General features: G+C 52.2%; 1 protein-coding gene across 2 annotated transcripts in view; it reads right to left on the minus strand.

Moving 5' to 3' along the window:
• Positions 1–17408, minus strand: part of LOC123756333 (peroxisomal N(1)-acetyl-spermine/spermidine oxidase) — a 196217-nt gene that overhangs the window by 107030 nt on the left and 71779 nt on the right. For both annotated transcript variants that reach the window (XM_069331389.1, XM_069331387.1), the window contains exon 6: positions 14416–14485. In XM_069331389.1, coding sequence (XP_069187490.1) covers positions 14416–14485 — 70 coding nt within the window. The remainder of the gene's footprint in view (positions 1–14415; positions 14486–17408) is intronic.

The raw sequence follows: 17408 nt of genomic DNA on the forward strand, positions 1-17408 counted from the left end.
TCAAACACACCAGAGCCACACACACCAGAGCAACACACACCAGAGCAACACACACCAAATCCACACACACACCAGAGCCACACACACCCCAGAGCAACACACACCAGAGTCACACACACCAGAGCGACACACACCAAAGCCACACACCCCAGAGTCACACACACCAAAGCCACACACACCAGAGCGACACACACCAGAGCGACACAAACCAAAGCCACACACCCCAGAGCCACACACACCAGAGCGAAACACACATCAAATACACACACCTCAGAGCCACACACACCAGAGCCAGACCCAGACACTTGAGCCACACCTGCACACCAGAGCCACACACGCACACCAAAGCCACACATACCAGAGTCACACACCAGACCCACACACACCAGAGCGACACACATCAAAGCCACACACCACAGAGCCAAACACACCAGAGCAACACACCAGAGCCACAAACGCACACCAGAGCCACAAACGCACACCAGAGCCACAAACTCCAGAGCCACACACACCAGAGCAACATACACCAGAACCACAAACACCTGAGCCACACGCACTAGAGCCACATTCACCAGAACCACACACACACACCAGAGCCACACACACCAGAGGCACACATACCAGGGACACACACACACCAGAGACACACACCAAGTCCACAGATGGAAGCCACACATACCAGCGGCACACACACACCAGAGCTACACACACCAGAGCTACACACAACAGAGCCACACACAAAAAAGCCTCACACACCAGAGCCACACACACCAGAACCACACACACCAAGGCCACACACACCTGAGCCACACACACACCAGAGCCAAAAACACACCAGAGCCACACACACACACCAGCGCCACACACACACCAGAGACACAAACACACCAGAGCCACACACGCACCAGAACCACACACACACACCAGAGCGACACACACACCAGAGTCAAACACACCAGAGCCACACACACCAGAGACACTCACACACCATTGCCACACACCAGAACCACACACACCAGAGCCACACACAGCAGGGCCACACACACCAGAGAAACAAACCAGAGTCACACACACCAGAGCCACACACTCACCAGAGCCACACAATCACCAGGCACACACACCAGAGCCACACACGCCAGAGTCACACACACCAGAGCTACACACACACCAGAGCCACAAACTCCAGAGCCACACACACCAGAGCAACATACACCAGAACCACAAACACCTGAGCCACACACACTAGAGCCACATTCACCAGAACCACACACACACACCAGAGCCACACACACCAGAGGCACACATACCAGGGACACACACACACCAGAGACACACACACCAAGTCCACAGATGGGAGCCACACATACCAGCGGCACACACACACCAGAGCTACACACACCAGAGCTACACACAACAGAGCCACACACAACAGAGCCACACACACCAGAGCCACACACACCAGAACCACACACACCAAGGCCACACACACCTGAGCCACACACACACCAGAGCCAAAAACACACCAGAGCCACACACGCACCAGCGCCACACACACACCAGAGACACAAACACACCAGAGCCACACACGCACCAGAACCACACACACACACCAGAGCGACACACACACCAGAGTCAAACACACCAGAGCCACACACACCAGAGACACACACACACCATTGCCACACACCAGAACCACACACACCAGAGCCACACACAGCAGGGCCACACACACCAGAGAAACAAACCAGAGCCACACACACCAGAGCCACACACACCAGAGCCACACACTCACCAGAGCCACACAATCACCAGGCACACACACCAGAGCCACACACGCCAGAGTCACACACACCAGAGTCACACACACACGAGAGCCACACACACCAGAGGCACACACCAAAGCCACACACCGGGGCCGCAAATCAGTGGCTTACACACTGGAGCCGCACATCAGAGCAATAAAGCAGAGCCGCAAACCAAAGCCACACGCCAGAGCCACACACACCAGAATCACACACCAAAGCCATACACCAGAGCCACACACACCAGAGAAGCACACCAGAGTCGCACCCCAAAGCCTCACACCAGAGCCACACACACCAGAGCCATACACCAGAGCCACACACCAGAGTCACACACATACCAGAGCGAAACACCAGAGCCACACAACAGAGCCGCAAACCAGAGCTGCACATCAGAGCCGCACACCAAAGCCGCACACCAGAGCCACACACCAAAGCCACACACACACCAGAGCCAAACACCAGAGCCACACAACAGAGCCGCACAACAGAACCAGACACACGTTAAAGCCACATACCAGAGCAGCATACAAGAGCCACACAAGAGAGCCACACACCAGACCCGGTCATCAGAATTGCACATCAGAGCAACACACAAGAGCCACACACACACCAGAGCCACACACACACACCAGACCCACACACACACCAGAGCCACTCACACACCAGAGCCAAACACTCACCAGAACATCAAAACAGAGCCACACACACACACACACCAGACCCACACACACACCAGAGCCACTCACACACCAGAGCCAAACACTCACCAGAACATCAAAACAGAGCCACACACACCAGAGTCACACACTCACCACAGAGTCACACACACACCAGAGCCAGACCCAGACACTTGAGCCACACCTGCACACCAGAGCCACACACGCACACCAAAGCCACACATACCAGAGTCACACACCAGACCCACACACACCAGAGCGACACACATCAAAGCCACACACCACAGAGCCAAACACACCAGAGCAACACACCAGAGCCACAAACGCACACCAGAGCCACAAACGCACACCAGAGCCACAAACTCCAGAGCCACACACACCAGAGCAACATACACCAGAACCACAAACACCTGAGCCACACGCACTAGAGCCACATTCACCAGAACCACACACACACACCAGAGCCACACACACCAGAGGCACACATACCAGGGACACACACACACCAGAGACACACACCAAGTCCACAGATGGAAGCCACACATACCAGCGGCACACACACACCAGAGCTACACACACCAGAGCTACACACAACAGAGCCACACACAAAAAAGCCTCACACACCAGAGCCACACACACCAGAACCACACACACCAAGGCCACACACACCTGAGCCACACACACACCAGAGCCAAAAACACACCAGAGCCACACACACACACCAGCGCCACACACACACCAGAGACACAAACACACCAGAGCCACACACGCACCAGAACCACACACACACACCAGAGCGACACACACACCAGAGTCAAACACACCAGAGCCACACACACCAGAGACACTCACACACCATTGCCACACACCAGAACCACACACACCAGAGCCACACACAGCAGGGCCACACACACCAGAGAAACAAACCAGAGCCACACACACCAGAGCCACACACTCACCAGAGCCACACAATCACCAGGCACACACACCAGAGCCACACACGCCAGAGTCACACACACCAGAGCTACACACACACCAGAGCCACAAACTCCAGAGCCACACACACCAGAGCAACATACACCAGAACCACAAACACCTGAGCCACACACACTAGAGCCACATTCACCAGAACCACACACACACACCAGAGCCACACACACCAGAGGCACACATACCAGGGACACACACACACCAGAGACACACACACCAAGTCCACAGATGGGAGCCACACATACCAGCGGCACACACACACCAGAGCTACACACACCAGAGCTACACACAACAGAGCCACACACAACAGAGCCACACACACCAGAGCCACACACACCAGAACCACACACACCAAGGCCACACACACCTGAGCCACACACACACCAGAGCCAAAAACACACCAGAGCCACACACACACCAGCGCCACACACACACCAGAGACACAAACACACCAGAGCCACACACCAGAGCGACACACACACCAGAGTCAAACACACCAGAGCCACACACACCGGAGACACACACACACCATTGCCACACACCAGAACCACACACACCAGAGCCACACACAGCAGGGCCACACACACCAGAGAAACAAACCAGAGCCACACACACCAGAGCCACACACACCAGAGCCACACACTCACCAGAGCCACACAATCACCAGGCACACACACCAGAGCCACACACGCCAGAGTCACACACACCAGAGTCACACACACACGAGAGCCACACACACACGAGAGCCACACACACCAGAGGCACACACCAAAGCCACACACCGGGGCCGCAAATCAGTGGCTTACACACTGGAGCCGCACATCAGAGCAATAAAGCAGAGCCGCAAACCAAAGCCACACGCCAGAGCCACACACACCAGAATCACACACCAAAGCCATACACCAGAGCCACACACACCAGAGAAGCACACCAGAGTCGCACCCCAAAGCCTCACACCAGAGCCACACACACCAGAGCCATACACCAGAGCCACACACCAGAGTCACACACATACCAGAGCGAAACACCAGAGCCACACAACAGAGCCGCAAACCAGAGCTGCACATCAGAGCCGCACACCAAAGCCGCACACCAGAGCCACACACCAAAGCCACACACACACCAGAGCCAAACACCAGAGCCACACAACAGAGCCGCACAACAGAACCAGACACACGTTAAAGCCACATACCAGAGCAGCATACAAGAGCCACACAAGAGAGCCACACACCAGACCCGGTCATCAGAATTGCACATCAGAGCAACACACAAGAGCCACACACACACCAGAGCCACACACACACACCAGACCCACACACACACCAGAGCCACTCACACACCAGAGCCAAACACTCACCAGAACATCAAAACAGAGCCACACACACACACACACCAGACCCACACACACACCAGAGCCACTCACACACCAGAGCCAAACACTCACCAGAACATCAAAACAGAGCCACACACACCAGAGTCACACACTCACCACAGAGTCACACACATACCAGAGCCACACACACATACACACAAGAGACACACACACCAGAGCCACTTACACGCAAGAGCCACACACACCAGAGTCACACACTCCAGAGCCACACACACCAGAGCCAAACACACCAGAACCACACACAAAAGTGCCACACACCAGGGCCACACATACCAGAGCCACACACCAGAGCCACACATACCAAGGCAACACACACACTAGAGCCACACACACCAGAGCTACACAAACCAGAGCCACACACACCAGAGCAACACACACCAGAGAAACACACCAGAGCCACACACACCAGAGCTACACTCACTTGAGTCACGCACACCAGAACCACACACACCAAGGCCACACACACCAGAGCCACACACACCAGAGCCACACACACCAGAGCTACACACACCAGAGCCACACACACTAGAGCCACACACACCAAGGCCACACACACCAGAGACACACATACCAGAGCCACACACACCAGAGCTACACACACCAGAGCCAAACACATCAGAGCAACACACACCAGAACCACACACTAGAGCTACAGACACCAGCGCTACACACACCAGAGCCACACTCACAAGAGCAACACACACCAGAGCTACACACACCAGAGCCACACACACTAGAGCCACACACACCAAGGCCACACACACCAGAGACACACATACCAGAGCCACACACACCAGAGCTACACACACCAGAGCCAAACACATCAGAGCAACACACACCAGAACCACACACTAGAGCTACAGACACCAGCGCTACACACACCAGAGCCACACTCACAAGAGCAACACACACCAGAGCCATAAACACCAGAACCACACACCAGAGCCAAACACACTCCAGACCTTCACACTTAACCCACACACAACAGAGCCACACACACTCCAGAGCCACTCATACCAGAGCCGCACACACCAGAGCCAAACACACCAGAGCCACACACACCAGAGCTACAAACACCAGACCCACATACCAAGGCCTCTCACACCAGAATCACACACCAGAGTCAAACACCAAAGCCACACACCCCAGAGTCACACACACCAGAGTCAAACACACATCAGAGCGATACGTACGAAAGCCACACACCCCACAGCCACAAACACCAGAGCCAAATACACCTGAGCGACAAACACCAGAGCGACACACACCAAAGCCACACACCCCAGAGCCACACACACCAGAGCGAAACACAGACGAGCGCCGCACACACCAGAGCCGCACCCACCAGAGCAACTCACACCAGAGTCACACACACCAGAGCCACACACACCAGAGCCACACACACCAGAGCGACACACACCAGAGTGACACACACACCAAAGCCACACACCCCAGAGCCGCACACACCAGAGCGAAATACACACCAGAGTCACATACACCAGAGCAACACACACACACCAGAACCATATACTAGAGCCACACACACACACTAAGGCTACACACACCAGAGCCACGCACACCAGAGCCACACACACCAGAGCCAAACACACCAGAGCCACACACACCAGAACCACACACCAGAGCCAAACATACTTCAGACCCTCACACCAGAGCCACACACACCAGAGCTACACACTCCAGAGCAACACACACACAAGAGTAACACGCACACAAGAGTAACACACACCAGAGTTACACACACCAGAGTTACACACACCAGAGCCACACACACACAAGAGTAACACACACCATAGCTACACACAGCAGAGCCACACACACACGAGAGTAACACACTCAAAAGAGTAACACACACTACAGCAACACACACCAGAACAACACACACCAGAGCAACACCTACCAGAGCCACACACATACTAGAGCCAAACACACCAGAGCCACACACACCAGGACCAAACAGCAGTGCCACACTCACCAGAGCAACACACTCCAGAGCCACACACACCTGAGTTAAACACACCAGAGCTACACACACCAGAGCCACACACACCAGAGCTATACAGACCAGAGCAACACACACCAGAGCCAAACACACACAAGAGCCACACACACCAGAGCCACTCACACACCAGAGCCAAACACACACCAGAGCCACACACACCAGAGCCACATACACCAGAGCTACACACACCAGGGCCACACAAACCAAAGCAAGAAATACCAGAGCAACACACACCCGAGCCACACACACCAGAGTCACACACAGCAAAGCCACAGACCCTAGAGCCACACACACCAGAGTCACACGCACCAGAGCCACACACACCAGATTCACACACCCCAGAGTCACACACACCAGAACTACACACACCAGAGCTACACACACCAAAGCCACACACACCAAAGCCACACACACCAGAGCCACACACACCAGAGCGAAACACACACCACAGCCACACACACACCAGAGCCACCGACACGAGAGCGACACACACACCAAAGCCACACACTCCAGAGTCACACACACCAGAGCCTCACACCAGACCCACACACCTGAGACACACATGCACACCAGAGCCACACACGCACACCAGAGCCACACATACCAGAGTCACACACCAGACCCACACACACCAGAGCGACACACATCAATGCCACACAACCCAGAGCCAAACACACCAGAGCCACACTCCAGACCCACACACCTGAGCCACATATGCACACCAGAGCCACACACGCACACCAAAGCCACACACTCCAGAGCCACACACACCAGAGCCAAATTCACAAGATCCACAAACACCTGAACAACACACACTACAGCCACATTCACCAGAACTGAACACACACACCAGAGCCACACACACAAGAGCCACACATAACAGAGACACACACACACCAGAGCTAAACACACCAGAGTCACACACACCAGAGCCACACACACCAAAGCCACACAAATCAGAACCACACACACCAGAGCCACACATACACCAGAGCCAAACACACACACCAGAGCCACATACGCACCAGAGCCACACACACACACCAGAGTCAAACACACCAGAGCCACACACACACACCAGAGCCACACACACACCAGAGCCACACACACACCAGAGCCACACACACACCAGAGTCACACACCAGAGCCACACACACGAGAGCTACACACCAGAGCCACACACACCAGAGCCACACATGCACCAGAGCCACACATGCACCAGAGCCACACAGTCACCAGAGACACAAACCAGAGCCACACACACCAGAGTCACACACACCAGAGCCACACACACCAGAGCCACACACACCAGAGACAAACACTAAAGCCACACACACACCAGGGCCGCAAATCACAGCCAGACACATACCAGAGCCACACACCAGAGCCACACACACCGGAATCACACACCAGAGCCATACACCAGAGCCACACACAACAGAGCCACACACACACACCAGAGCAACACAATCACCAGAGACACACACCAGAGCCACACACACCAAAACCACACAGAACAAAGCCACACACACCTGAGCCACAAACACCAGTGCCGCACACAAGAGCTACACACACACAAGAGCCACACACACACCAGAGGCACACACACACCAGAGCCACACACACACCAGAGCATCACATACACCATAGCCACACACACCAAAGCCACACAGACACCTGAGCAACACAATCACCAGAGACACACACCAGAGCCACACACACCAGAGTCACACACACACACCACAGACACACACACACCACAGCCACACACACCAGAGGCACACACCAAAGACACACACATCAAGGCCACACACACACCAGACCCACACACACACCAGAGCCACACACACACCAGCGCCACACACACCAGAGCAACACACACCAGAGGCACACACCAGAGACACACACACCAGAACCACACACACCAAGGCCACACAAACACCAGACCCACACACACACCAGAGCCACACACACACCAGAGCCACACACACACACACACCAGAGACACACTCCAGAGTCACACACACCAGAACCACACACAACACAGCAACACACACCACAGCCACACACACCAGAGCCGCACACCAGAGCCACACACACACCAGAGCAACACACACCAGTGTCAAACATCCCAGAACCACACACACACCAGAGCCACACACACAATAGAGCGAAACACACTCCAGAGCCACACTCGCACAAGAGCCTCACAATCACCAGAGACACACACCAGAGCAACACACACGAGAGACACACACGCACCAGAGCAACACACACCAGAGGCACTCACCAAAGCCACACACACCAGGCCGCAAATCAGAGCCACGCACACAATAGAGCCCCAGATCAGAGCCGCAAACCAGAGCCGTACACCAGAGCCGTACACCAGAGCCGCACATCAGAGCTGCACACCACAGCCGAACACCAGAGCCGCACACCAGAGCCGCACTCAAAAGCTGCACACCAGAGCCACACACACCAGAGCCACACACTAGAGCCACACACCAGAGCCACACACACACCAGAGCCAAATACCAGAGCCGCACACCAAAGCCGAACACCAGAGCCACACACCAGAGCCAAACACAAAATCAGAGCCTCACAACAGAGCCACACACACACCAGAGTCACATACACACACACACACTCCAGAGCCACACACACCAGAGCCACTCACACACCAGAGCCAAACACACAAAAGAGCCACACACACCAGAGCCATTCACACACCAGAGTCAAACACACACCAGAGCCACACACACCAGAGCCACACACACCAGAGCGAAACACACCAGAGCGAAACACACACACAAGAACCACACACACCAGAGCCACTCACACACCAGACCAACACACACCAGATCCACACACAAACCAGAGCAACACACACCCTAGAGAATACACACCAGAGTAACACACACTAGAGCGACACATACCAAAGCCACACACCGCAGAGCCACACACACCAGAGCCACACACACCAGAGCGACACACACCAGAGCGACACAAACCAAAGCCACACACCCCAGAGCCACACACACCATAGCGAAACACACACCGAAGACACACACCTCAGAGCCACACACACCAGAGCCTCACATCAGACCCACACACTTGAGCCACACCTGCACACCAGAGCCACACACGCACACCAGAGCCACACACACTAGAGACACACACCAGACCCACACACACCAGAGCGACACATTAGAGCCACACATGCACACTAGAGCCACACACGCACACCAGAGCCACAAACTCCAGAGCCACACACACCAGAGCCACATTCACCAGAACCACACACACACACCAGAGCCACACACACCAGAGGCACACATACCAGGGACGCACACGCCAGAGCCACACACAACAGAGCCACTCACACAAGAGCCACACACACTAGAACCACAAACACCAAGGCCACACACGCCTGAGCCACACACACACACCAAAGCCACACACCACCAGAGCCACACACACACCAGAGACACAAACACACCAGAGCCACACACGCACCAGAGCCACACACACACCAGAGCGACACACACACACCAGAGTCAAACACACCAGAGCCATACACACACCATTGCTACACACCAGAACCACAAACACCAGAGCCACACACAGCAGGGCCACACACACCAGAGAAACAAACCAGAGCCACACACACCAGAGCCACACACACCAGAGCCACACACGCACCAAAGCCACACAATCACCAGACACACACACCAGAGCCACACACACCAGAGTCACACACACCAGAGCCACACACACCCGAGGCACACACCAAAGCCACACACCGGGTCCGCAAATCAGTGCCCCACACACACTGGAGCCGCACATCACAGCCGCAAACCAGAGCCACACACCAGAGCCAAACACACCAGAATCACACACTAGAGTCACACACACCAGAGCAGCACACCAGAGTTGCACCCCAGAGCCTCACACCAGAGCCACACACACCAGAGCCACACACCAGAGCCACACACCAGAGTCACATACATACCAGAGCTACACATCAGAGCCGCACACCAAAGCCGCACACCAGAGCCACACACCAAAGCCACACACACACCAGAGCCAAACACTAGAGCCACACAACAGAGCCGCACAACAGAACCAGACACACACATTAAAGCCACATACCAGAGCCGCATACAAGAGCCACACACGAGAGCCACACACCAGACCCGGTCATCAGAGTTGCACATCAGTGCAACACACAAGAGCCACACACACACACCAGACCCACACACACACCAGAGCCACACACACACACCAGAGCCACACACACACACACACACCAGAGCCACACACAATAGAGCCACACACACCAGAGCCACACATACCAGAGCCACACACACCAGAGCTACACACACCAGAGCCACACACACCAGAGCAACACACACCAGAACCACACACTAGAGCTACACAAACCAGCGCTACACACACCAGAGCCACACACACCAGAACAATACACACCAGAGCCAAAAACACCACAACCACACACCAGAGCCAAACACACTCCAGACCTTCACACTTAAACCACTTACACCAGAGCAACACACACGCCAGAGCCAAACACACCAGAGTCACACACACCAGAGCTACAAACACCAGACCCACACACCAAGCCCTCTCACACCAGAATCACACACCAGAGTCAAACACCAGAGTCACACACACCAGAGCCACACACACCAAAGCCACACACACCAGAGCCACAAATACCAGAGCAACACACACAAAAGCGAAACACACCAGAGCAACACAAACCAAAGCCACACACCCCAGAGTCACACACACCAGAGTCACACACACATCAGAGCGATACACACCAAAGCCACACACCCCACAGCCACACACACCAGAGCCAAACACACCTGAGCGACAAACATCAGAGCGACACACACCAAAGCTACACACCCCAGAGCCCCACACACCAGAGCGAAACACAGACGAGCGCCACACATCCCATAGCCACACACACCAGAGCGAAACACACACCAGAGCCACACACACCAGAGCTACTCACACCAGAGCCACACACACCAGAGCCACACACACCAGAGCTACATACACCAGAGTCACATACACCAGACCAACACACACACCAGAACCATACACTAGAGCCACACACACCAGAGCCACACACACCAGAGCCACACACACCAGAGCCACACACACCAGAGCCACACACACCAGAGCCACACACACCAGAGCTACACACTCCAGAGCAACACATACACAAGAGTAACACACACACAAGAGTAACACACACCAGAGTTACACACACCAGAGTTACACACACCAGAGTCACACACACCAGAGTTACACACACCAGAGTTACACACACCCGAGTCACACACACACACAAGAGTAACACACACAAAAGAGTAACACACACCAGAGCAACACACACCAGAGCAACACACACCAGAGCGACACACAAACCAGAGCCACACACACCAGGACCAAACAGCAGTGCCACACACACCAGAGCAACACACTCAGAGCCACACACACCAGAGCCACATACCAGAGCTACACACACCAGAGCCACACATCAGAGCCACATACACCAGAGCCACACACACCAGAGCCACACACACACTAGAGTCACACACACCAGAGCCACAAACCAGAGCCCCACACAAAAGAGCAACACACACCAGAGCCGCACACCAGAGCCAAACTTTCCAGAGCAACACACAAACCAGAGCCCCACACAGCAGAGCCACACACACCAGAGCCACACACACCAGAGCCACACACACACCAGAGCCACACACACACCAGGGCCAAACACCACAGCCAATCACCAGAGCGACACACACTAGGGCCACAAACCAGAGCCCCACACAGCAGAGCCACACACACCAGAGCCACACACACCAGAGCCACACTCACACCAGAGCCACACACACACCAGGGCCAAACACCACAGCCAATCACCAGAGCGACACACACTAGGGCCACACACCAGAGCCACACATACCAGAGCCACACACACCAGAGCCACACACACCAGAGCCACACACACACCAGAGCCACATACCAGAGCCGCACACACTATCACCACTACCACGGTGTCTACCAGCACCCCCACTGTGTCTACCAGCACCACCACTGTGTCTACCAGCACCTCCACTGTGTCTACCAGCACCACCACTGTGTCTACCAGCACCACCACTGTGTCTACCAGCACCACCACTGTGTCTACCAGCACCACCACTGTGTCTACCAGCACCACCACTGTGTCTACCAGCACCACCACTGTCTCTACCAGCACCACCACTGTGTCTACCAGCACCACCACTGTGTCTACCAGCACCGCCACTGTTTCTACCAATCCCCACCACTGTGTCTACCAGCACCACCACTGTGTCTACCAGCACCGCCACTGTTTCTACCAATCCCCACCATTGTGTCTACCAGCACCACCACTGTGTCTACCAGCACAGCCACTGTGTCTACCAATCCCCACCACTGTGTCTACCAGCACCACCACTGTGTCTACCAGCACCACCACTGTGTCTACCAGCACCACCACTGTGTCTACCAGCACCACCACTGTGTCTACCAGCACCACCACTGTGTCTACCAGCACCTCCACTGTGTCTACCAGCACCACCACTGTGTCTACCAGCACCACCACTGTGTCTACCAGCACCACCACTGTGTCTACCAGCACCACCACTGAGTCTACCAGCACCACCACTGTGTCTACCAGCACCACCACTGTCTCTACCAGCACCACCACTGTGTCTACCAGCACCACCACTGTGTCTACCAGCACCGCCACTGTTTCTACCAATCCCCACCACTGTGTCTACCAGCACCACCACTGTGTCTACCAGCACCGCCACTGTGTCTACCAGCACCACCACTGTTTCTACCAATCCCCACCACTGTGTCTACCAGCACCACCACTGTGTCTACCAGCACCGCCACTGTTTCTACCAATCCCCACCACTGTGTCTACCAGCACCACCACTGTGTCTACCAGCACCGCCACTGTGTCTACCAATCCCCACCACTGTGTCTACCAGCACCACCACTGTGTCTACCAGCACCGCCACTGTTTCTACCAATCCCCACCACTGTGTCTACCAGCACCACCACTGTGTCTACCAGCACCGCCACTGTGTCTACCAATCCCCACCACTGTGTCTACCAGCACCACCACTGTGTCTACCAGCACCCCCACTGGAATGTGACCCTATGACCTCCTCACTGGAAACCTGGAGGTCAAGTGATGACCCCTTGACCTCAGCTGCTCTAATTAGAATCCTTACATTTTCTTAGTAAAACTCTCACCTGCTCTAAGTAAAACTCTCACCTGCTCTAAGGAAAACTCTTAGCTGTTCTAAGTAAAACCCTAACCTGCTCTTCGTAAAACTCTAACCTGCTCTAAGGAAAACTCTCACCTGTTCTTAGTAAAACTCTCACCTGCTCTAAGTAAAACCCTAACCTGCTTTTAGTAAAACACTCACCTGCTCTAAGTAAAGGTAAAACACTAACCTTCTCTAAGTAATGAAGCGAAGCTCTCTTCATCACACTGGTGCTCTGGGACCTGAATGTTTTATTGAACCTGTAAATATTAATAAAATTTCATTCTGTAATTTTCTTCTAATAGACCAGGATTGTAGTTTAACACTTACATGGGTATTGACTGTGGGAGTTTGATTTACTCTATTAGCTTTGGGATATCGAAAGGAGCACACAATTGGGTCTCATGATCCCAAATTTTCTGAAAGAGCCAGCCAATGGGACACTCTTTCAGGTTGCTCTTCCTGACCCACTCCTCCAAATGACATCAAACAGGCCAAATAGGAAACTCAATTGAGAAGAACACTGTTTCATCAATACTGTTGGCAGCCTCGGGGAAAGACAATGCACGCTCCCTCGCTCTCGCTGTGCAAGCTCCCTATGCTGGAGACTTCCTGTTGGCTCTCCCTAATTCCTCCATGGGCACCCACTTGAATCTTCGATCCCTTAGTATTGGTGTTGTTTAGCGCCTTGCCGCCCTTATCTCCACCAAACACCGTTGAATCTGCGGCTATGTTTTGGCAGACCAATACGGCAACCATGGTCTCATCTGTCATTAGTCACAGAGAAAGATTGCCAGACATGAAGCAGTCCATTATATTATCAAGAGAAGCTTAGCTACAGCTGGGTGTCCAGCAGAAAGGGAACCTCAGTTGTGCAGACCTGACAACAGCCACAAACCTCCTGATGGAGTAACGCTGCAGCCATTGAGGGATGGTAAACCAGACGCATGGGACTACACGCGTGCATCTACATTGGCTGATACCTGTCTACTTCACAGTACAGCTGAGGGATGTGGGGAAGGAAGAACCACCTTCAGGAAAACCCAGAAAACTAATAAGCAGGGACCTAGAACATTTTTACAAGTTCATGCCAATAGGCAGATATGGTAGAGGAAAATTCGTCAGGTGTCTGTACTATATTAGACAACCGAGTGTTAGAAAGGCGAGTTCAAAAAGCTACCAGCTCGATTTTGCAGGCATAAATAGTAAATATAAATAATAAACACCCACACCCATACACACCCCAAAAATACTAGAGCTAAGATATATATAATTCAGCTTAAAAGGTAACAGATATTGTCTCACTAACAGAGGACGAAACTTGAAGAAAATATCTTAAATGAGCTTTAATTTTTACGGGGCTCCTCAGTTTGAAGACGTGACAGGAAAACTAGGAAAAAGGGGAGGAGTGGCTGTGCTAGTGAAAAAAATACCTGAAGCTAAGAGAGTTAATAACCGAAACCCTCGAAGTTGACATATTGGCTTTGCAGGTCTTGAATCAGGATGATAAACTGATAATCGTAAATGCCAATAGCCAACTAGCAATCAACACACGGACAAAGGAGTAACTGTATGACAAACGAGTGGGCCTCATAATGGTCATAAGAGAGATTGTAGTAAGGGACGATAGAGATAAATAACGATTATTGGTACTGGAGACTTCATCTTGAAAGTAATAGACTGGGAGGCCTACTAAACAAGAACGGAGGACATTTGGACAGGTTGATTTGTAAGGCTCATTCTGGAGACATTTATGTATCAACACGTCAGGCAGGCCACAAGAATGAGGGAAGGGGAATGTTCCGTCAGTACTAGACATAAAATTCACCAGGAAAGAAGAGGCGATATTTGACATCCAGTACATTGTTCCCTCAGGAAAGAGTGATCATGTCCCGTTGGAAATTAAATATGCTTTGCGATATAATCTAGAAGAGAATGGGGACATGAAAACCGTTGATAAATTCGATTTCAAGAGAGGACACTATGAGGAATTTAGATTTTTTTAATGAGTTTAATTAGACAGACTTGTTGCTAGGCAAGGAAGTATGCCAAATTTTGCAAAATATACGATAAAGGCACACAAACATTCTTACCAAAACAGAGATGCAGGACCAGAAAACAGTATTGGTTCAACAAAAATTGTGACAGGGCCAGAGAGGAAAGACAAGAAGAATGGGTTCAATATCAAAAGAGGCCTAACCCGCAAACGTCCCAGCACTACAAGGAAGCAAGAAACAATTAATTACACAGCAGTGAGGAGAGAGGCAGAGGGTTTGAAAAAGTATAGCAGACACATATAAAACGGATTTAGGCCTTTTCTATAAATTCATTCAAAGCAAGCTGCATGTAAAAGATAAAATCCAGAGATAGAGAACAAAAAAACAGGACTACTGAGAATGAAAAATAAATGTGGGAAATTCCAACGTGTGTTTGTACAAAATAAGTATTTCAGAGATCCGAACCAAATACCAATTCCAGAACACGCCAAAGAATACATAGAGGTATCTCAAGACGAAGTGGAGAAATTGCTCATAGGACAATGAAGAAATAAACCAGTTGGACAAGATTGAGTTTCACCTTGGGTGCTGCGAGAACTGAACTGAGCATGCCACTCCAATTAATTTTCCATACATCCTTGTGCACAGGAATCTTACCAGACATGTGGAAAAGGAAAACATAGTACAAATCTATGAAAACCTCTAAAATTATAGACCCGTGTCATTAACAAACATGGTAGTAAAAACACTAGAAACAGTAATTGTGAAACAGTAAACACTAGAAAAACAAGTGAAACAGTAAACACTAGAAAAACAAGTGAAACAGTAAACACTAGAAACAGTAAAACAGTAAGGAAAATTAGGTCACATGGAGGAGTAGGTCTGTATATTAGGGAAGACCTTGTATGCTCGGAGCTCCTAAACGTTACAAATGAGGTGGTAGAGGTACTGGGATTAAAAATAGAGAAAATTAATTTAGTGATTATTCAACCCGTTCTCGCAAATTTAATAAGTCAATATTGACTTATTAAATATGTGCATAGGTGACATACTTAACATAATAGATACCCTTAAAAAGATTCATAGAAAACACCAACCTTACCTAACCTTGTTAGTATCTTAAGATAAGCATCTTATTGCTTCGTAATTACAATTATTACCTAACCTATAATAGGTATAGGTTAAG

The sequence above is a fragment of the Procambarus clarkii genome, chromosome 25 (genome assembly GCF_040958095.1).
Source record: "Procambarus clarkii isolate CNS0578487 chromosome 25, FALCON_Pclarkii_2.0, whole genome shotgun sequence".
Classification (NCBI taxonomy): Eukaryota; Metazoa; Arthropoda; class Malacostraca; order Decapoda; family Cambaridae; genus Procambarus; species Procambarus clarkii.